Below are 24112 nucleotides of genomic sequence, written 5' to 3' on the forward strand. Positions count from 1 at the left end.
CCCTAATCAGGGCCGCCAGGGGCTCTATCGCCAAAGCGAATAGGATGGGGGAGAGGGGGCATCCCTGCCTTGTCCCCCGTTGTATAGGGAAGGGTGAAGAGCGCGAGCCAGCATATCGAACGTAGGCTTGGGGTTGAGCATACAGAGCGTCTATCCAACGTAGAAAATGGGGGCCGAAACCCCAGCGTTGTAAAATGTAGTGAAGGTACTGCCAGGATACCGTGTCAAATGCTTTACGTATATCGAGCGAGAGCAGATGCATAGGGATGTTTCTAGATTTTGCTATATGCTGGAGGAGAATCACACGTCGGATATTATCACTGGCCTGTCTCTGAGGGATGAACCCCACTTGGTCTTTATGTATCAGTCTACCTATACACGGGTTCAAGCGTAGTGCCAAGACCTTAGCAAGGATCTTGACGTCTACGTTGAGCAAAGAAATGGGTCTGAAATTGGACCAAATTGAATGGTCGGAGTTGGGTTTGGGGATCATAGTAATAATGGCTGTCAATGTGTCCCTGCCAAGAGACTGGTCTTGAAGGAGGGAATTAAAGGAGTTAGTTAGGAGCGGGGCTAGTATGTCAGAGAACTTTTTGTAATAGGATGCAGGTAGGCCGTCGGGTCCGGGGCGTTTATGGGGTTTGAGGGTTTTAATGGCCGCCAGAACTTCAGTCAACTTCAGGGTAATGGGAGCTTCAATAGAGTCGAGATTTACAGAAGATAGCTGGGGAAGTTGTAAAGGGTGGAGCAGAGCGTCAGCTTGGGAGGTAGAAAAGGGAGTTTTGGCTTCGTATAGTTTAGACAATTAAGTTCTGAACTCAGAGAGGATTTTGGCGGGGTTACTAGTGGGTCCCCTTTGTGATATTCGGAGTCTAATGGGCTTGTAAGATTTCTCGGGATTCTTTAAGCGCATCGCCAGAAAAGTATCGGGCTTGTTGGCTTTGGTATAGGCTATGTGGGAAGATCTACGTATTTGCTTGTCAGCCTCTTCAGTCAAAAGTAGGTCCAACTCTAATTTCGTTTTCTCAAATGCCAACTTATTGGAAACCGTGGGGTCGGATTGGAAACAAAGGTAACGTTGGTGGAGGGTAGCCTCTAGCTGGCAGGATCTCTCTTGTCTAATCTTCTTGAGGTGTGAGGCGACAGATATACATGTGCCTCTGATGACCGGTTTATGGGCCTCCCAGAGGAGGGTGGGGGAGATGCCTGGGGTAGTGCTATGGGTAAGATATTCCGTGAGTGCTACCTGGATATCCAAGCAATATGATTGATTGGAAAGGAGAGCTTCGTTCATGCTCCATTCTCTACCAGCGGGTGTAGGGATGATGGAGGAGACAGTCGTGATCATAGCACAGTGGTCTGACCAGGTGATGGGATATATACGTGAGTGAAGGAGAGTGGAGGCAGATGTTATAGGTATAAAAATGTGATCTATTCTGGAGAAAGACTTATGGGGGTTGGAGTAGAAGGTAAAGCTTTTCTTAAGGGGATTGCATTCTCTCCAGGTGTCCACCAATGCTGCCTGTTGGAGTTGTTTGCGGAGTTTTATGGAGGGGGCAAGTTGTTCTGGGGAGTAGGGTGACTTATCTAAGTGTGGGTACAGGGCTAGGTTAGAGTCACCGCACATGAATAGAGTACCTACTTGGTGTGCTCGAATGGTCTGAAGGAGGTGGGAGAAAAACGGATTAGGATTCGTATTAGGAGCATAATAGGAAACTCATAACATCCGTGTCCTGGAGTAGGCCTGTGACTATAAGGTACCGGCCCTCAGGGTCTCTGATTTCAGTTCTGGGGGTGAAAAGAAGGGTATGATGGAAGGCCAGAAGGACTCCTCTGTGTTTCGTGTCTGCGGAGGCAGTAAAAACTTGGGGATATTTGGAATGGAAGAATTTGGGAGTGGCGTGCGAGGAGAAATGGGTTTCCTGGAGAGCCACTATACCGGCTTTCAATGAAAGAAATGTACGGAAAGCCTTGACCCGCTTCTGTGGTGAGTTGAGTCCTTTAACATTCAAGGACACGATATTTAGGGGGGCCATAGTGTGGGAGAGAGGGTGTGTCCAAGAGACCACTTAGGGCCCGGGCGAGCCAACCAGCCAAGGGGGAGGAGAGGGGTGGGAAGGGCAGAGCAAAGGGAAAGAGAATGTGAGAGGAAGGGTAGTTTGAGTGGGGGGGGAAAGAGGTGTGAGGCGGTGCGAGCAAGGGCGCACCGCCCAACAAGTAGGTGTTGCAATCCGCCTGACCGCAGGCCAGACAGGCGGAGTGTGCATCAGCAAATGGGGGGAGCAGTGACAGCTCACCGCCGCGTACCTGTAAAGCTATCAATGAACAATATATACAAGGAAAAAAGAAAAAAACTTAACATCAACAAGCTCTACCGGATAGATGTGGCACTATCAGTGCAGGTAAAGGAGATGTCAAAGGATATTGGTCATAGTAGAAAAATTAACTGCGATGAAACAGTATGGAAGATGGAAATTGACCAAAAAATATTTATATAAAAAAAATTAAAAAAAAAAATTCTTAATTTTCTTTGTGAAATAGCTTTAGTGAAGCTGACATAAAAGTCGTATGATGGGTAGAGATGTCTGTACTAGAACAAAAAAACATAAAATAAACAAAGTCCGGAGGAAGGATCAGCATTTGCAAGTCCCAAAATCTGGCGGTTCAAAGGTGAGAAGACGCAGAGTAAAGAGGAGGACAAAAAAACCTGTAAATGGCGGTCGTCAGCGGGGGATAAATACCTTCGGGCTAGGGAAGCCCATACTGGAGGAGCGCTTAGGGGTATCCCGCTTGACAGAAGACGAGCTTGGTGTAGCTTGGCGGTTCCGCCTTGGCGTGGCTGCGTAGGAGTAGGGAGCAAGACGAGCTGGTGTGCGAGGAAGAGATGTTTCCTGGGTTTCAGGTGCGGCAAGGTGGAGAGTCTCCAATAGATTTTGCAAGGCTTCGGATGAGGAACAGGTATGTTGCTGGCCTTGGTAGGAGAAATGGAGCGCAAAAGGAAAGCGCCAAGCGTATTTTATCTGGTGTTGCATCAGTATTTGGAGCTGGGGTTTCATGGTACGTCTCTTCGCGATCGTCGAGGGTGCAAGATCGGTTAAGAGCTGATATGTGTGGCCTTGGAACAGTAGGTCTTGCTTGTTTCGTGCCGCAGAGATCAATTGCTCTTTCGTTTGGAAATAGTGAAGTTTCACGATTATATCTCGTGGAGGGCCTTCGGGTTGACGACGCGTTAGTGCCCTATGAATCCGATCGAATTCAAGTCGTTCGATCGGAATCGACGGGGACAGTTCTTGGAAGAGTGCTGTGGTGAAAGATTGGAGATCGTCCACGGTCTCGGGGATGCCCCGGAGGCGAAGGTTTGACCTCCGTGAGCGATTTTCTGCGTCCTCTAAACGGGACAGGAGGACCGCATTGTCATCGCGGAGGCTTGCTTGATCACGGGCCAGTTCTTGTAGGGTGAGCTCCGTGTCGTCCGCCCTTGTTTCGAGGTCAGCCGTGCGCTGGCCTAGGTCACGGATCTCGCGGGTGAGTCTATCTGTGATTTGGTCAGATGTGGCTTTGAGGGCCTTGTGCAGCATGGTCTCCATGTGTTTCAGAAAGTCAGTCTGAGACATACCTGTCGGTGGGGGAGATTGCGCTGCGTCTGTGCACTCCGCCGAGATGTCCTCCTCCTCGCTACTCTCGCGTTGTTGCGGGTTTGTGGTGAGCTGGGCTGCCGCTGAGGCCTTCGCCGCCATTTCGGAGGAAGCACGCGCCAGTGTTTCTTTTATAGGTTTTGGCTTGTTTTTGCCCCGATGGCCGGTCAAAACCATACCGGGAGAAGCACGGGGTGGTCCGCTACGGGGGTCCACAACAGCAGAGGTGATGGCCGCCTGGGATTGCAAATTTATAGGTCGGGATTGCGGCGGTGAGAGCGGAGCTCTAACGGGATGCGTCCGTCATGTTGAGCTTCGCGCATGCGCCCCCTCTTCTTCCCATTTTTTAATGAAAGTTGGTACCTCTGCTTCACATTCCCGTCTCAAGACCTTATAAAACTGGGCAATACCTGCCCTTGGGGATTTCCCCTCACATATCCGCTCCAAGGCAGTCAAATTTTCTCCATCTCTAAGCGGTTGTGGTAGTCTTGAGATGAAATGTCTAAGCTGCAGGTATCGCCACTCATTCAAATCCATCCAATCATTTTCTTTCTGTAATATTGCTAGTGTTTTCAATTTCCCCTCTTTAATTATGTGTCGTAATTGCATATTATCTTGTTTTATCCATTTCCCTCCTATTATACTTTTACCAGGTGCAAAAAAATCATTATCTTTTAAATAAATTAAAGGGGAATTATATTTCCACTTGTTATGTTTGTGTATTCCCTCCCATACTCTAAACACATTTTTTGTGACCAAAGGTGTTGTCTTCCCTAGTGATCTATATTTTAAAGGAGTCCAGATTTCTCTACCTAGATTTGTGCCTGATAAACTGTGTTCTATTTTTCCCCATCTTTTTTTACTTTCCAATTTTGCCCATTCCACCACCCGTGTTAACACTGCTGCTTCGTAATATTTTCTAAAGTCTGGGACATTCAGACCCCCCTCATCTTTTCCCTTTTGCAAAGTCTTCAGTGGGGTTCTAGGTTTCTTGTTGTTCCAGATAAATTTAGAGATTAAAGAATTTATCATTTTTAAATATAGGGGGGGGGATATATATTGGTAATAGCTGAAATTTATAAAGGATTTTAGGTTGAATAATCATTTTTAAGGCATTAATTCTTCCTAACCATGACAGGGGCTTTGTTCTCATTCTCCTTATTTCTTCTCTCAATTCTTCTAGAAGGGGGATATAGTTTATTTGGTATATTTTTTCTATTGATGCAGTAAGTTTAATCCCTAAATATTTAATTTCTTTTTGCCATAGAAATGGGAATTCTCTCTTAAAGCGGTAGTAAACCCGCAATTTATTTTTTTATTTTTTTAAACCTGCAAAGCAAAAGGCATAATGAGCTAGTATGCACCGCATACTAGCTCATTATGAAATACTTACCTTAGAACGAGGCCCCGACATCTCGCCCGATCCACGCCGAGGGAGCCGACATGCTCCCTCGGCGTCTCTTCCGGGTATCGCGGCTCCGGCGCTGTGAGTGGCCGGAGCCGCGATATCGTCACTCCCGCGCATGCGCGCGGGAGATTTCAATCCGGCCGGGCGAGCGCTGCCGGATTTTCACGGAGAGAACCCCCTTGTGCGCATGCGCCGCTGCAGTCAGCGGCGCATACCGAGGGGAATATCTCCTAAACCGTACAGGTTTAGGAGATATTTTTTTTACCTACAGGTAAGCCTTATTATAGGCTTTCCTGTAGGTAAAAGTTAAAAAAGTGGGTATACAACCACTTTAACCAGTTGCCGACCGCCGATGTACGTCGGCAGAATGGCACGGGCAGGCATAAGGGCTTACATGTACGTCCCTTGCCTCCCGCGGGTCGGGGGCCCGATCGGGCCCCCGCCCGGTGCCTGCGGCGGTCGGTTTTCGTCCGGGAGCGATCCGGGACGAGGGGGCGGCCATTCATTCATGGCCACCCCCTCGCGATCGCTCCCGACGAATAGAAATCCCCCGTGACATCACTTCCTCTCCTGTAATGTAAACACAGGAGAGGAAGTGATGTATTCTCTCCTCCGTGTCGGTATTTTTCGTTCCGACACGGAGGAGAGCGGATCGGTGAGTTGCACCAACACTCTACACACACAGTAGAACATGCCAGGCACACTCACACCCCCCCTTTACCCCCCGATCACCCCCCCAATTACCCCTGCCCCCCAGTCACAGTGACACCAATGTGTTTTTTTTTTTTTTTTTTTTTTTTTTTTTTTGCATTGGTGTCATTTGTGACTGTAATAACTGTTAGGGCAGTTAGAGTTAGCCCCCTTTAGTTCTAATGTACCCCCCTAACCCCCCCAATAAAGGTTTAACCCCGTGATCACCCCCCGTCGCCAGTGTCACTAAGGCTGGGTTCACATTGCAGCGGTTTATGAGAACGAATGTGATTCGCACCGCACTGCAGTGCAAATCACATCCGATCTCTGTGCGATTCGAGTTCAGGCATTCGCCGCACCCGCCGCAAATTCGCACGGGACCCTTTTTTTGGCCCGCAGCAGAATCGGATCGCATGGGTGTTCACACCATGCGATCCGAGTTTGCAGATCGCACTGCGATATGCGAACTGATCTGGGGGTGTCAGTAACATTTCACTGACACTCCCATCAGTTCGCATAGGGCAGTGTGAACTACCGCCGGGAGGCATGCGATGCGGGAACCCGCCGCGGATTCGCGGCGTTTCCGCATCGCTCCAGTGTGAACCCAGCCTAATAAGCGATCATTTTTCTGATCGCCGTATTAGTGTCACAGGTGACGCTAGTTAGGCAGGTAGGTATTTAGGTTCGCCACAGCTTTTTATAGCGCCAGGGACCCCCATATACTACCGCATAAAGCCCCCTGATTGCCCCCTAGTTAACCCTTTCACCAGTGATCACCATATAACTGTTACAGGTGACGCTGGTTGGTTAGTTATTTTTTTATAGTTTCAGGGCACCCGCCATTTATTACCTAGTCTCACTAGTGTACCCCTAAATTTAGGGGTGTCTACTTTCCAAAATGGGGTCATTTGGGGGGGGGTTTGTGCCATCTTGGCATTTTATGGCCTTCAAAACTGTAACGCCCTTAGAAAGCCTGAAGGCGGTGCTTGGTTTTCGGGGCCCCGTACGCGGCTAGGCTCCCAAAAAGTCCCACATATGTGGTATCCCCGTACTCAGGAGAAGCAGCAGAATTTATTTTGGGGTGTCATTTCACATACGCCCATAGCATGTGTGAGCAATATATCATTTAGTGACAACTTTGTGTAAAAAAAAAAAAAAATTTTTTTTTGTCATTATTCAATCGCTTGAGGCAAAAAAATAAAATATTCAATGGGCTCAACATGCCTCTTATCAATTTCCTTAGGGGGTCTACTTTCCAAAATGGGGTCATTTGGGGGGGTTTTGTACTGCCCTGCCATTTTAGCACCTCAAGAAATGAGATAGGCAGTCGTAAACTAAAAGCTGCGTAAATTCCAGAAAACGTACCTTAGTTTGTAGATGTGACAACTTTTGCGCAAACCAATAAATATACAATTATTGACTTTTTTTTTACCAAAGACATGTGGCTGAATACATTTTGGCCTAAATGTATGACTAAAATTGAGTTTATTGGATTTTTCTAATAACAAAAAGTAGAAAATATCATTTTTTTTCAAAATTTGCGGTCTTTTTACGTTTATATCGCAAAAAATAAAAATCGCAGAGGCAATCAAATACCATCAAAAGAAAGCTCTATTTGTGGGAAGAAAAGGACGCAAATTTTGTTTGGGTACAACATTGCATGACCGCGCAATTACCAGTTAAAGCAGCGCAGTGCCAAAGTGTAAAAAGACCTCTGGTCATTTACCAGCAAAATGGTCCGGTCTGAAAGTGGTTAATGTCAAGTTCTTCTCTCAAATTTATATTTACGTTTAAGACTTCTGACTTGCTTGGGTTAATTTTAAAGTCAGATAATTCCCCGTATTCCTGTAAAGCCTTTAACAAGTTTGGCATGGAGATTCGTGGGCTAGATACATAAAACAGAATATCATCCGCGAATGCGGCTGTCTTATGTATTTCCCCCTCTATCTCAACCCCCTTTATATCTGGGTTTCTCCTTATCGTCTCCAGGAGTGGCTCCAATGCCATAACGAACAATAGGGGGGACAGCGGACACCCCTGTCTAGTCCCATTGTTCATTCTGAAGGCTGTTGATAGTACCCCATTAACTCTTACCACTGCCTTGGGGCTGTTATATAGTGCCTTTATCCACTTCAAAATTTTGGGTCCAAACCCTATTCCCCTTAGGGTACCCATCATGAATCCCCAGTCTACTCGGTCAAAAGCTTTCTCAGCATCTATTGATAGGAGTAGACTGGGGATTCTACTCTCCTTCATCCTCTGAAGCAGTAATATTGACCTTACTCCATTATCTTTTCCTTCTCGCCCCTCAATGAATCCCACCTGATCTGCATGGACTAAGCTAGGCATTAACTTCTTTATTCTAGCGGCCAATATTTTTGCGAACAATTTAACGTCCGTATTGAGTAGTGAGATCGGTCTATAGTTTGAGCATATTGTATTCTCTTTTCCCTCTTTCAATATCGTGGAGATTGTCGCAGTGGAGACCTCCTCGCTTAGTCCATATTTTGTACCTAGTCCATTATACTATGCACATAAAATTGGGGCTAGTATGTCTCCAAACTTTTTTAGATATTCTATTATATAGCCATCAGGCCCTGGACTCTTTCCTCCTTTGGTCTCTTTTATTGCCTGTATTACTTCTTGGACTGAGATTGGATTCTCCAATTCCTGCACCAATTCCCCCGGTATTTTAGGGATATTTGCTTGAAATATATAGTCTTTGATTTTCCCCTTCTCTTCATCTCTTGTTTTTCTGTCGCTTTTTTTCTCACGGAATATAACTGCCCATAATATTCTCTAAAAACTTCTGCTATTTCCTTAGTTTTATAGACCGACTCTCCCTCTTTATTTAATATTTTCTCTATATAATTCTTTGATCTTTTTTTCCTCAATATCTTTGCTAAGATCTTACTATTTTTAATGCCGCTATAATATCTCTCTTTAGTAATCCTATTATATATCGTCCTCATTTCCTGTTCCATTAATTCCCCCGAATTCCTCTCTTTTCATAGCCAGTTTATGTAATAGGTCCACTACCTGTTCACTTTCCCTGCCATTTGCCTTTTTATGTTCTTGCTCTAATCCATGGATTTCCTCCCTCAACTCCCTACTCTTTTTAATACCTTCTCTCTTCCTATTTGTACCTAGTGAAATATATATCCCTCTTATATAAGCTTTATGTGTCTCCCAAATAATATTTTCCATATTCTCTTCATTTAAATTAGTGGTAAAAAAAAACTCCAATTCCTTTCTAATTATTTCCTCTCCCTTCTCGTCCAACAGTTCCCTATTCAATTTCCAGGAAAAAGGAGATTTCTGAAATCCTGGGATTTTGATCTTCAGGCATATTGGAGAATGATCAGACAATGTTCTAATTCCTATATCTGTGGATATCACCTCGTCCAGAACCCTATGTTCCACTAACCAGTAGTCGATCCTTGTGTACGTCCCGTGTACAGGGGAATAGAACGAGTAGTCTCATATCCTTGGGTGCATAGTTCTCCACGCATCCATAAGCTGATACTGATATAGCCTGTGTTTTATTATTCTCCTCTGCTTCTTCCCAATCCCCTGCATACGGGACGAACTATCCATTTGCGGATTCATACAAAAGTTCATATCTCCAGCTATAATTACTCTTCCTCTTTTAAAATCCCATCATTTCTCCAATATTCCTTTCAGAAAAACCGTTGGACTTCTATTTGGGCAGTATATGTTAGCGAGGGTATAGTCTACTCCCCATAGTTTCCCCTTCAGAAAGAGGAATCTACCCTCCGGGTCGACTAATCTTTCTTCTATTTTATAGTATGCCTCCCGTCCTATACCGATAGCTACCCCTTTTGATTTCCTTGAGTAAGAATCTCCATAAAACCACACCGGGAACCTAGGGGAATATATTCTAATCTTGCTTTCGTATGATAGATGGGTTTCCTGTAAGAACACTATACCCCTTCATATTGTTCTATTTCTTTCAAAATGTTAAACCGCTTTGCTGATTCATTTAGCCCCCTAACGTTATATGACAAACAATTAACTATAGACATAGATTTTAGTCAGGCTGTTTTTTTCTCTTTTCTCACTTAACGAGGTTCTCTGCTGTCGGGTCTTCTTTCTCCCCCCACCCCTCCCACCCCCCCTCCCAACCCTCCCAGACCTCGCTTTGGTCCTTGTACCTATATTCAGAATATATCCCCATCCTGGAATATGTACCTCACCCCTTGGGGTGAAGCTCCAAGCCCGGCATTCCGTGTCCCTCCACTCCCCCCCAGCCATGAAGGCCCGGTAGACATGGGGGGGGAGAGGAGGGAGCAGATAGTCCAGGGAGGCTCTTCCCGTTTCCACCCATACCCACATTAACTTTTATTTACTTTACCTCTCCCATCTCGTTTCTTTTGTAATAAATTACACCAGCCCCCCCTCCCCCCTCTCCCCCGACCCCCCCCCCCCCCCCCCACATTAAGCTCTCTGCCCTATTCCCTCTTCAATTAGTCTTTCTTCTCTTTCCGATCGCTTAGGTATACTAATGGTTGGAATCTGTAACTCTGTACAAAAGTCCTGTACTTCTTCCGGAAATTTCAATCTAACCGTCTTTCCGTCCCCTATGTACTATCAATGCTGCAGGGAACCCCCAACTATATTTAATATTAGCTTGTCTTAAATGTTCTAGTAATGGTTTTAATTGTCTTCTTCTGGATAATGTTTCACTTGACAAGTCCGCAAATACTTGCAAAGTTGTTTGCTCGTATTGCAACGGGTGTCTCTCTCTGAGGTTCCTCCATATTTTCTCCTTGTCTGTATACCGATGGAATTTAACAATGACATCTCGTGGGGTTTCCTCCTTCATTCCCAGAGGCTTTCTGATTCTATGTACTCTATCGATCTTTAACTCCTCGTCCTCTTCTCGTCCTAGTAGGGGGTTAAATATTTTCCTTATTTTTTCTTCCAGTTTCTCTCCATTTTGCTCTGGGAGGGCTCTTATCCTTAGATTTTGGCGTCCATTTTGATTTTCCTGTGCTTCCATTTTATAAAAGGTATTTCTTTGGTTTATTTGCAGTGCTTTCACTTGCGATTTTAATTCTGCGATTTCTTGTGTTTGTTTATCAGTTCTCTCCTCAGCCTCTTCTACTCTCCGCAGCAAATGGCCCAGATCCATCCGGACATTTGTAATCTCACTCTTAAACTTTCCATCCTTTCAAACATTGCCATCATCTCGATCTTTGTGGGCATTTGAGCTATACTTCGCTGTTCTTCCCCTTCCCCCTCGTTAGTTTCCATCTCTCTCTCTGTTTGTGTTTCTTCTCTTGTTTTATCTCCTTGGGCTCCTTTTAACTTAGCCATTTCCTTTTTTGCGTTTTTGGTTGGCAAGGATGTTTTTTTTTCTACATCTGGGCTTTTTTGGTTACCCTCTTTAGTTGTCAAGTATTTTTGTATTGAACTAGCAGTTACACTAGTATTTAAACTCTCCCTCTGGGTTTTAGGTTCTGTTGTTTTATGTGATCTTCCCCTGATCATGTATCTTGTTCACTTATCTTGTTTGACAAAATAGTTGTCCTATATAGAGGGGAGTACCTCTCGGTTCCAATCTTTGCTTTTATTGATTTGAAAGGAGGGGTAAGGGGAGAGAAGAATATCCTGCCGTTTCACCTCTCAGGCTCCCTAGTTTATATAGAATACTTCTCTTCACTTTTGCTTTAAGAATTGAAAATTCTGCGACTTGATGGATTTTTTTTTTTTTTTTACTTTTTTTTATTAGGGCACCTGTAAAGATCCTGTAAAGGACCTATAAAAAAAACGTACCCTTCGTCCCTTTTTTCCGATCTCTATATAGCGTAAGAGGGGCGGGAGGACACGTAGAGAGAGAGGAAAAAAAAAAACGCATAGGGAAAAAAAAAGGGGGAATGTCCTTATACTTTTGCAGCTCTATTTCAGCTTGACCCAATTGTCTAATCAGCTGCTATCCACCACATAATGGAAAGTTACTCTCCAGTAGATATCGCTCCGAGCTTATCGCATAGTTAAATCGCAGAGTTCATCACTTAATTTTCAGCTTAGTTCGTAACATAGTTCATAACCCTTTCAGTCAGTACTAAGCTGTATCAATACTTAGTCCTTAAGTGAGCTTAAAACTCAGTACTAGTTTCAACTATCAGTTTAGTAGTTTCCAGTACTTCCAGCATTTAATCAATTGAGCCACTCCTAGGGTTATTAGGCAGTCATTGACATTTAAACAGGTCCTCTCATTTGTACAGTTCATACAAACATTTCAATTCCATAGCTCTCATAGATCCATAGGTTTGAAAAAGAATCATTGCTCCATCAAGACCTCTCTTATGTCTCCAGTCATTTAAATTTTAGCCAGCCCCAGCTGCTGCATCTCTCCCTCAGTTAGTCATCAAATCTCTTTAGCTTCCACAGCAAACACAGTTCAAACACAGTTCAAACACAGTTCACGATGCAACAGCGCTGGATAACCTAGGGCAGTGATGGTGAACCTTGGCACCCCAGATGTTTTGAAACTACATTTCCCATGATGCTCCACTACACTGCAGAGTGCCTGAGCATCATGGGAAATGTAGTTCCAAAACATCTGGAGTGCCAAGGTTCGCCATCACTGACCTAGGGGCTCTGGAGGGTAGTATACAGAGCATAATATACAGAGCACACAAAGGCAGAGATAAGAGGGGGGGCGTATGGAGGAGACAGAGGGGAGGCCAGCACCAACAATCACTTGTGGGTTCTCAGGATCAGGTGTTTTTTCTTGCAGCCATTTTTTGATTGAACCAGGGATATCTCTCACTTACCCCTGTTCAGTTTCCTGCATCCTTTACTGCTGTCCACCCCGATCTATCAGTCGCTCCTCCTTGGTCTCCTGATCCAATATCGTGGGGAATAGGCATCTGCGGGGGTCACCATGTGCTGTCCTCTAACACGGTGTTCTATCCCACTTCACCAGCAACTGCATCGGACTTGCCGCCATGGATCTCCTGGCTCCCCTTCCGTCCTCACAGACACCGCCTCGGGCTCCTCCCCCAGCCTTCCCACATCACATCCTCCCCCAGCTGCACACCTGGTGGGCCTCCAGGGACACTTCTGATCATCCCTGGGCGTTCTGTTGGGCTGGGGGCGTTTTGCAGAAGCACCGTGGATGGACAAAAAAGCCGCTTGTTAAGGCCATTCACTAGTTGGTCTGCTAGCTCTATGCAGACAGGGGAGGCGTTCTGCTCTCCCAATTCACGGTGCAAAAGTTTTGCCCACTCAGTCAGAGTCTGTGACACCAGTGCGGATGCCAGTACAGGTCGCAGGGCTGACCCCACAACCGTGAACAAGGAACGAGCCACTGCCTCGGCCTTCCTGTCCATGGGATCCTTGAATGCAGGAGTCCCCTCAACCGGGATCGTGGTTACTTTATTTAACCTAGATACAGGGGGGTCCACGACCGGAGGAGCCGACCACTTTTTGAGAAGGCTTTCCTCAAAGGGGTAATACCGCCAAATTTTTGGGGACCGAAAAGGTCCGTTGCGGGCGACCCCATTCCCTGTAGATGAATTTATCAAAATAAGTCAAAATACGGGAACACCTTAGGTGAACGAGCTGGCTTGCGGGACCCAAAAGGGACCGGTACATCAGCAGAGGAATCCGCTGGCTCCTGAATCTTCAGGGTATCACGCACAGCTGTGATAAGTGCTCCAACAAGCGCCATGTCACGCCCAGACCCAGACGGGGAATCATCCTCACTGTCTGAACGGTCCTGGTCAGCCACGTCTGATAGGTCAGAGCAGGGGTCTCCAGCCGCAGCAGGGCTTGAGTCTGCATCAGAGCTCTCCCCAGAGGGCGGGGGCAGGGGCCTCTTAGGTGCACCTTTCCTGCCACGTGCCGCCTCTATCTTAGCAACATAGGAGTCAAGGACCGCCGTCAGGGTGTCCATGCGCACCGGGCTAACCACAGGTGACCCGGTTGCTATAGCCTTGATTTCAGGGGAAGAAACACCAGTTTCTGAAGCCATGCTGACCCTAGCCTGTCTGCCACCTGCAAGGGGACTTAGGACAGTGAAGGTCCCGCTCGCCTGCTGCCACCACGTGGGAGGGGTACTTAGCACTAGATTCACCACCCTGTGGCATTCTGTGAAAGCCACAAGCAGTGCCTGTAGTCCCTAGGAGGTTCCCAGTTGCAGAGAGGAGAAAACTGTGTCAGCAGCAACAGCAGCTATAAACAGCGGTGAAACGTTCTGCAGAGCTAGCTTCAGCGTTCAGCAAAGAGCCATCCAGAGTCCTGTAAACACAGTGGACACAGGAACCAGCAAGTGAGAGCACATGTAATGCTGCCACAAGAGAACAGCGGCGAATAAAGCGCTCAGGCTTCAAGAAAATGGCCGCCAATGTAACTAATAGGAAATCCTAAAGAAAATGGCTGCTTAAGCTCACCAGGGGAATATCAGCTTTCCTACATCCAAGATGGCCGCCGGACGGCGCCATGCGGTGACAGAACAAAAATTAAAAACGTGCTGCCTGCTTACAGTCAGAACAACCTCCACAAACACCTTAAGGGACCCCCCAGACCTGAACCAGGACCAACGCCAGCCGCACAGAGCCCCCACAGGTGAGAAAACAGCGAACCCACACACCACCCGCAGCGCATGCAGCCACCCCCCTCAGAGGGGGGAAGGAGTGGTGATAGGGACTTGGGAGAGAAGATAGGGAGGTGAGGTGGCCCCCGAATCGACCCCCCTGGGAATGCCCAGCTGCTCACCCCACTGAGGCAGGGAGACCCATACTTACAGTCCTGAAGAGCTGGGAGACATTCCATCACAGACCTACTCCTGCGCAGTTACAGGGTAGCAATTGGCCCCGTATACTGTGATCCAGACAGCAGTAGCCTGGTCATATGTATACCCCGGAGCATTGAAGCTCACCAACCACCTCTGTAGCTGAGGCATATCGTGGCCTGCCGAGCCTTAGCTGCGGCCTGCTCACGCTCGATGGCCAGACTGGGGAGACTACAAGGATGTCATTAAACAGCCTGTCACAGCTGTGACAGGCAGTTGATGAAAGATCCTGAGATCTTCTATCTTGCGCAAAAAGCAGGAAACCTGCAGCAAAAACATGGACCGAGAGGCCCTGTAGGGTTCCTAGGTCATTCTCCTTACTAGGCAAAATAAAAACTGAAGCTGCTGGGAGCAGTGAGGAGGGTTGATAGCACAGGATCCCCCCCCCCCCCCCGGGCGGGATTAAAGTTCTGTGTATTGTGTAACAATTTTGCCTAGTTCTAATGGCAGGCTATACAACCCATTTAGTTACAGAGGAGCTGTGTCAGTCGGTGAATATAAGAGAAATAAACAGTAAATCAAACCCTACCAAATTCCACACAGCATGGGCAGACCTCTGCAAAAAGTCGCTGATTTGTTATGTTACAGAAAGACTGGGAAATAAAATCTGTGCAGTCAGGTACTACATTTCATTCCAAATGTCCCTAAATTCTTTTTAAACTAATTTCTGTGTGGGTATTCTTCAACAATAGTTAACATGTAGTGCATTTTCAGCTGTGGAACAGATGGTAAATAGTACTTTTTGGCACAACCACTAAAGTAACAGGACAACTGATGCAAGTTCTCTTCCTCTGTCTTGATAATCTGAAAGAAACTTGCTTTGATGATAAAATGTTGTCTTGATAAAATGATCAAAAGATTGCCATTGCAAGGCATAACATTCAATTATTATTTTTTTTATCTGGACAAAGAATACTATGATCAACAACAAATTAAAAAAGTATGCAAACTTGTCAGCCACCACTGCAAGAATGCATACATTTCCTGCACTGCAAACACCTTTGAAGTCTACTGTAAACACAGTTTAATTTAAAAAGAAATGGTATAGGGTAACCCAAAATAATAAATGTAGCCTACCAATGAGTTAGTTTGTCTTTGCCCTGATGTTATGCGATTTAGCTTTGAATTTTCCTTGTGAATGTCAAGATTGACAAACGAGTGAGACTTTTTCACTGGAAGCGTCCCATCGCTACCTAAAAAATAAAAATAATAATTAATAAGCTTTATTCGTTATTACAAAAAATATTCCTATTAAGACAAGGCTAAAATGTAAATTTTGTCAGTAAAATGCCTGCTGATCAGTAAATGATTAGTAAACAAATTTCCATTGCTTATGCGTTGATTCGTCCCTTTCACACAGGCGGATAGAATTCAGCTTTTAGTTGCGGACAGATTAAGTTATCTACCCCACCTAAACAGGAAGCTTATCAGAAAGGCAAGAATGTTCCACCGTGGCCGCATGTAAATGCAAGTAATTGCTGTTAATCACAATGTACAACCGCAAGTGATCACTGTGCCTGGAGTCTTGTAATTTCAAAATAACAAAGCATGCTTTTACCAGACAGGACATTCACTCGTGTGAAAGGGGCTGACCGAGTACAAGTAAGTAGATGAAGACGTATGAATTTTCTATAACTTTCATTTGATGCATACTTGTCCTAGATTATTGAATTAGTGACACAAAATCAAAGTCAAAATATGGCAATTGAAATAGCATGTTCCATTCCTGAATCCACATACTGTTGACCGATTCCCTGCCCCTACTGGAAGTCTATCCCAGGCATCAACTGCTCTGTTAAATAATATATTCTAAGATTAGTTGTGAACTTTCAATCATGCTAGTTTATACTAATTTCCTTGTGTTCTTGATCCTGAACCGTATTCACACCATTAATGTACTTAAAAAGTTTTCAATTATGCTCCCCTTTCTTCTGACTGTACATAAGTCCCTGACTTATTTTCTGATATGTGTAATCCCTCATACGAGGTAAAAATAAGCCCCTTTATTCAGTAAACCATGGAGAAAAGTAACTATGCCCAGTTTGCAGTAACCTACATTAGTCAATAAAAAATATTTAAAAAAACAAAAAAACTGGCCTCTCGGGATAAGATCGGCAGGTGCCACTGGGCTGTTTTTTTTCCACTGGCTAGTGACTTTCCTCGCTGTGGGGTTCCTGTCCTCATCCTCTAAAAAACTGGCCTTTTGGTCTGGAGTCTGGATCACTGCGGTGGAGTCTAGCTTCACGGTTTCCTAAATCCCTGTGTTTGTCGTTGCATACCTCTGGTTTGATTTTTATTCTTCTTACATGTCGGCTTGGAATTCCAGCTCTCTTCTATGCTCTAAGATCCCACCCCTACTAACCTGGCTGCTAGCTGGCCTACCCAGGGATTTCAGTTTACTCGTTCTTCCATTGGTGGTTTTCCGCCTCCTCAACTATGTTCGCTCTGCTCCGCCTTCACATGGGTCCATTGACACTGTCCCTTGTTGACACTTGTAGGAAAATCAAAGTTACTTACCGGAAAAGACATTACCGGTAAGTAACTTTGATTTTCCCCCTTTTCGTCTTTCAGGACAGCACCATTGAGAGGATAAGCGAGCACTTACCCTAGGGTGGGACTACCACTTGCAGGACTTTACGCCCAAAGGCTTGGTCCTGGGCAGATAATAAATCCAGCCAATAGTGCTTAACAAAGGTCCTAAAGCTTGACCACGTCGCCACTCTACAGATCTGTTCAGGCATAGCACCAGTCCACTCTGCCTGAGATGTCGCCATGCCCCTGGTGGAACGAGCCTTAATACCTTCCTGGACCATATATGCCTGACTAATTGCTAACCTCAGCCATCTGGCTATTATTGTACACCTAGAGGCTTTGGACCCCTTCCTAGTCCATGAAAAGTAAACAAAAAAGGAATCCAACTTTCTAAACTGTTCTGTACTATCCAAGTACATTAGGACACATCTAACATCTAGCCTGTGAAAAACATGCTCCTGTTCCCTCACAGGATTTGATGAGAAAGTAGGCAGTCAGATTTCCTGGCTCCTTTAAATTTGGAAGCCATTTTTGGCAAAAAGGCCAGACCGGTTTATCTGATCCGGAAAGATTTGAAAAAAAGGGTGTCCTAATCGAGAAGGCCTCCAGCTCACTAACTCTTGCAATAGTGATCGCTACAAAAAAACAGCCTTGAGATTTAGAAAATTTCACTGCACAAGACTCTATAGGTTCAAAAGGGTTCCCCTGTAAGAGCCTGCAGTACCAGAGAGAGATCCCACATGGGAAAAGGATAGGAGTTAACTGGTCTCTGATTACTTAAGGCTTTAAAGAACCTAGATATCCAGGGGTTCACTGCTAAATGTTCTAAAAAGTTGCCAGGCTGCCAGATTCCACATCTCCACCTGGGGACAGCAGATTGGACCTTGAGAGAGGAAGTCTTCCTGGACCGCCAATATCCAAGGAGGTTCCACCACCAGATCCTTTATGACTGAAAACCAAGGCCCCCTGGGCCAGTGTGACGCTATTAGGATCAGGGTTGTGTCCTCTGTCTGGAATTTTCTCAAGACTGCAGGCAACAGTGCAGGAGGGGGGGGAAGGCATAGCACTAGATAAAACGCAAGCTCAGAGAGCACGTCCACCACTATTGCCCCGTCCCACCGGTTCAGAGAGAAAAAGTGGGGCGTTTTTGTGTACTCCCTTGAAGCAAAAAGGTCAACACATGGGACCCCCCACTTTTGGGCCTTCATCCAGTAAGTGTTCTGACTCAGGACCCAGTCGCTCTCCCTCAGTGGCCTCCTGCTGAGGAAGTCTGCCAGCTGGTTTAACTCCCCTTTTAGATGCATCACTAAAAAGGGACAACACTGTGACTTCGGCCCATTTAAAAATTGTGCCAGGGCCCACAGGGAACTGCTCCTGGTGCCCCCCCATCAGTTGATGTAGGCAACAGCTGAGTTGTCCGAGTGGACCTGAACAAGATGCCCCTGGAGCTCCTGCTGGAAAGCTTTCAGGGCCAGCGAAATAGCCTGCGTCTTCAATTCTCCAGGAACCCTGCACCAGACTCGCACCTTGGTGTGCTCCCCAACTAGTGCCACTTGCATCTGTTGTGACGATCATGGACGCTGGCAGCACCCATTCTAGTCCCAGGGATAGATTTGCTCTCTTTCTCTACCACCACAGGGATCTCTTTACCTGTATTGGAGAACCTTTGAGTCCAAAAACCTCTGAGTGTGGTCCCAAACCCTCAGGATAAACCACTGCAAAGGGCGGAAATGTAATCCTGCCCACTGTACAGCCGAGAGGGCAGCCGTCAGTAGACCTAAAGCTGACATGGTCTGTCTTATTGAGACTTGATGATTGCTCTGCAGAACTGCCAAAGTCCTGTCCACTTTCAAAATTTTTTCTTGGGGGAGAAAGTCCCTCCGCTGGGTTGAGTCCAGTATGTAGCCCAGGAAGGGGACCTTCTGGGACGGGACTAGGTTGGATTTTTCCAAATTTAAAATCCTAGATGTTCCAACACGCTCCTTGCTTCCTGCAAATCCTGGACCAACTGCTCTGTTGAAGGAGCAAAAAGGAGAAGATCGTCCAGGTATGCAATCACTGAGATTCCTTGTAGTTGCAGAAAAGCCATGACCTCCACCATGACTTTGGTGAATATGCAGGGGGAAAGTGGATAGCCCAAAGGGGAGAGCCCGAAATTGTAGCTGGACCGTCTCCTCCCCGAACCTTTCTGCTAGTCTGAGGAACCTCTGACTACCCTCTGCAATAGGAATGGGCAGGTAGGCGTCCCTTAGATCTATGGGGGCCATGTAGCAGTCTGGAGGGAGCAGTGTCTTCACGGAAAAGATGGAGTCCATGCAAAACCTTCTGTAGGTGATTGAGAGGTTTCAGGTTTAAAATGAGCCTGAACTTCCCTGAGGGCTTCCCCAGGTGGAACCCGCAGCACTACTTCCTGCTGTTCCAGTTCTTTCAGCAAAGAAAGCAGCGCTGCGCCTTCTCCGTACACCTTGGCAAGTATGTAACAAGAAGTCTGTGTGGAGGGGGCTTGAAAATTCCAGTCTGTACCCCCTCCTTACAATTCCTAAGATGAATTGATTGGAGGTAACCGACTCCCACCGGGGTTGACTTGTCATTGGGTCTTTCGGGGCTGTTCAAGACGACGAAAAATTGCTCCCCCGTGCCCTCTGCCATTGTTGGGCCAACCTTTTTTCTGAGCCTCCACCCTCGGAAATCCAAACTTCTTCTGGGGGCGAGGTTTCTTCTTAGAGGCTTCTTCTTAGCCCTTGTACACACGGTCGGAGAATCCGTCGGAATGTGTCCTATCGGACCGTGTTGTCGGATAATCCGACTGTGTGTGGTATGCATCGGACTGATTCCGTCTGAATATCCGTCAGACCCAATTTTCCAACTTGTTGGAAATATTTTCCGTCAAACTGGTCCGATCGGACATACTCCGACCATGTGTAGAGAATTCCGATTGGACAAAGTGCCACGCATGCTCAGATCAAATTCCTACACCAAAGCTATTGGCTACTAACCTGAACGTAGTCCCGTTGTAACGAAATAACGTCATCATGTTCTGAACTATCGGATTTTCCCACAACTTGGTCCGACCGTGTGTATGCAACAGTTTCGGACACAATCCGTCGGACAAAATCCAACGGATTTGGTTGGCAGAATGTCCGACCGTGTGTACAAGGGCTTAGACCCAATTTCCTCTTCAGGGGAAAAGCCTTCTTTTTGGTCCAGAGTTGGAAGCTGTCCTGGATTAGACAGCCGACAAATAGTAAATCTCATAAAAGGGACTCCGCAGAGCTTAACTTTGGACACATTGTCCCCTTGCCAGAGAGCTCTTCTGGCTGAATTGGCCAGGGCAGAGGACCTAGCAAACGGACCCTCTTTAAAAGCATAGGAAAAGAGGAGAGAATCATTTCCTTTGTGGTTCCAGCCTCAATATGTGCTTTTATGTGCGTCAGCCAGTGCTCCATGTTGCGAGCCACTGCTGTGACTGCCATGGCAGGCTTAAGATTCCCTAGGGAAGAATCCCAGGTCTTCTTGAGGAGGTAGTCCATCCTTTTGTCAATGGGGTCTGCTAACACCCCCATATCCTCAAAGGCCATGTCTGTTTTTCTGGACACACAAGAAAAAGCTGCATCTAGCCTAGGTGATGTATTCCAGACCGCCGCTTCATCCTCTGCAAAGGGGAATCTGCGTTTAAGGGCCCTGGAAAAGAAAGGCCTCCACTCTGGGTCGCTTCATTTTTTGATGGCTTCCACCTGGACTCCATGGACCGGAAAGACCCACCTCTTCTGTTCTTCAAGACACTTATACATTTGGTCATGGAGCAAAAGCGACTTCTTCTCTTCCTGGATCCCCAGGGTGGTGTGGATGGCTCCCAAGAGCTCCTCCATTTAAAAGACTTAACGGACGCTGCCAAATCTAAACCCTGTTCTGCAGAAGGTTCCTTTACTAAACCTTCTATGCATTCCCTGCGCAGAACCTTGGGCCAGGAATCCCCATAGTAGTCCCACACGATAGGCACTTCCTCTTGGAGTTGTGGGGGACCTTTTCTGTGAACTTGCTCTGAAAAGACAAAAAACAGATCTCCCAGACACAGCCATCAGAATCTGCCAGCATTAAATAGGAACCGACAACAGGAATGCACCACACCCAGGACCGACCACCACCAGGGTCCCAGAAGTACATCTCCCCTTTGACCACTTAAGAGAGGGGGGTTCACCCATGGAGCGGAATGAGAAAATTGGTAAGGGAACACCACCAGATCGGGAAACCTTGATCTCCGACATTACTCCAGGTCAGATCAGGCATGGTCCACCTCAACCTCCTCTTGCTATCACTACAGCTGTCACGCCGCGCGCCTTACGTCCTGCGGCTGGAACAGGAAGCCGCGGGTCAAACAGAAGTACCCGCCCCCGCTGAAAGTGACATCATCCGCCAGCCTTGAGCTAAACACACCGGCTTTACCAGATAAAGGGGACTAGGATACTTCTGCCATCTACTTACCAAGGTAGCAGAAAGCGAGTGATCTCCATCTTCCCCAGTAGAGGACAGGGTCCGATACAGCGCCATATAGGTAACTGGTTCACCAGCACAGTTGCTGTGTGTGAGAGACCTCTGTCTCTCCCTTTCCAGGATAACGGGCTCAGCCTCCCAAGGTGAAATGGCCCTGCTTCCTAGCAGTGTCTCCCCACCGGAGAAAACACCAAAACTGACGGGCTGGAGGGGATATGTGGCTTAAAGCTCTGGTGGAGGCGGTGTTTCCTGAGAAGGGAGGAGCTGAGGTCTCTTAAAGGTGCTGTCCTGAAAGACGAAAAGGGGGAAAGCATTTTGATTAACACTATAGATCCTGGTAGTCACCTGGCTCTGTTCCACACCTGACAAAGCCCCTAATTCTAATTCAAACACCTACACAACAGGTTCCATCAAGATCTTGATCCTTGATGGATTGATCAACTTGGCCACTACCTGCAACCTAGCCAAGAAAGCATACCACAGTCCTCTGAGACATTTATCAATTTTGGATGAACTCATGCCCTCACACTCATTCATTCCCTTTTAAGCAAACTATCCCCATCTCCTTACCTCAAGAAAAGAAAGAGTTACCTTCACGTCTACAAAAAAATCAATCATATTTTGAAACCAGACCACCCAATCTTTATTTCTAACACATATAAAGACTCTGCCTTGAAAATCATATAAAGGTGGTGTGACATTGGGGTGTTCAGCTCAAGTGGTTAGATGCATTTTCAGTCCACATCAGGCAGGCATTTATAGTTAAGGGCCTGGTAGCCCACGTTTATTAAATGAAAAACAAAACAATAGTCCATCCAGGAATCCCACGCAGGGGTTTAACTTCATTCAGCACACAAATGAAAACATACCAAGCCACCTGGCTCTCAATTGTCAGCAGTTCCTCTGCTTGCTCCCAACAGACTTATCGATTCTTTCCAGCCCCCTGGACTCACTGGCTTCCGTAGTCTTCCCGACTCTCAAGGCAGGCCAGCCTTTCCCAATCCCTGAGCAAAGAATCCCCCTTACACGGGCTACAGTCTCCCACCGGGCAGACCACTCTCCAAACTCTCTTCAAACAGCAGCAGCAAGCTGCTCACACTCCACTATCCTCCCCCCTCTACTCCCAACAGCCCCTCGTTATATGGGCTGTGTGCAGCTGGGCACACACCCTGCGCACTATCGTCAAGACCCGGACACAGGGTTGGAGATCCCGTCCCACCCATGACTCTCAGGGATCTCCAAACTACAGAATCCCATTTGGAGCTAGAAAAACCTGGAGAAAACTGACAGAGCAGTTTTCTCCATTTAAACACTACACTCTGTAGTCTTGCAGTCCACAGATATGCAAACTCTGTGTCTGTGTCTCTTTTTCATCCAATTTCATAAGGGCAGAGCCCCGCTCTGCCACAGTGGTAAAAAAACCCTATATAGCCTACATAAAAATGTACCTCTAGGTCTCCTCTATGTGCTGGAGATGTAATAACCACAGAGGTACACTACTACACATCTTTTGACGTTGTCCAAGCTTAAAGCGTATTTACAATTTTGCCGTTAAATTGTAAATTCAATAATACCTACTTTACTTTGTTACATGTCCCCTTTCACGTTACTTTAAAAAATATTTTAAAAATTGCAGTTTTTCTTTTTTGGTGCTCTATTCTGGACCCTCTAGCAAGTAAAAATCCTACATGGTTCTATATGTGAGGGGAGTGGGCAGTTGTGTTTGCCATAAATAACCCTGTCTGTACAGTGCAGGCAGAATGTCATTATCAATTGCAACTACCTTTGAACACTGTATGTCTTAAAAAAAGAGAGTTAGTTTTACGGGATAGGATTCTTGCATTGCATGTTAATGAGGACAGCCTTAAGACAGCTTAAAGCCAGCCATAGATGAATTGAAGTTTGGGAACCAGACAAATTTCGATCTATCCACAAGCAGACTAGTTGTACTGAAGTTTATCTAGCGATTCACTTCAGTACAACCAGCCTGTTAGGCTTTTTACATACAATCACTGCCAGCAGCTATAGCCACCTGCAGGGATCATTGTATTCTGATAGTAGGGAAACCTGACCCATGTTGATGGCAAAATCAATTTTCTTTCCTTCAAACTATGGTTGAAAAAAAATTAAATTGCATAATCAATGACCAGCCTTAGGACAGAATCGCTCTGTTAAAAAAAAACCTGCAGTCCTCCATGATTCCTTCTCCTGAGAAACAGTGGGGTTTTCTCTAATTTGACTGCAAAAGTAGAAGTATGCTTTAAATTCCTGCCGACTGCCAACAGTACTTTAACTGCGGGCAGCTGGAACAGACAGGCTAGATGATGTACATGTACTTCATCCAGCCTGCTTTCGGTTAGGGGTGCACAGTAGGCTGCACCTGCAACAGGTGCGTCCAGTGGAAAGAATGGATTGCAGGTCCTGGTACCTGCGACCCAGTAATCATGTGATCATAATCTCAACAAAGCTGGTATGAATGAATTCATAACAGCCATCATGTGTTTTCTATGCTGTGATTGACCCACAGCTATC

General features: G+C 46.2%; 1 protein-coding gene across 3 annotated transcripts in view; it reads right to left on the reverse strand.

Moving 5' to 3' along the window:
• LRRK2 (leucine rich repeat kinase 2) overlaps positions 1-24112 on the reverse strand; it is a 474491-nt gene that overhangs the window by 243828 nt on the left and 206551 nt on the right. For all 3 annotated transcript variants that reach the window (XM_077468371.1, XM_077468370.1, XM_077468372.1), the window contains one exon: positions 15635-15750. In XM_077468371.1, coding sequence (XP_077324497.1) covers positions 15635-15750 — 116 coding nt within the window. The remainder of the gene's footprint in view (positions 1-15634; positions 15751-24112) is intronic.

This window comes from Lithobates pipiens, unplaced genomic scaffold, assembly GCF_037356315.1.
Source record: "Lithobates pipiens isolate NorthernLeopardFrog02 unplaced genomic scaffold, aLitPip1_a1.2 Scaffold_8, whole genome shotgun sequence".
NCBI lineage: Eukaryota > Metazoa > Chordata > Amphibia > Anura > Ranidae > Lithobates > Lithobates pipiens.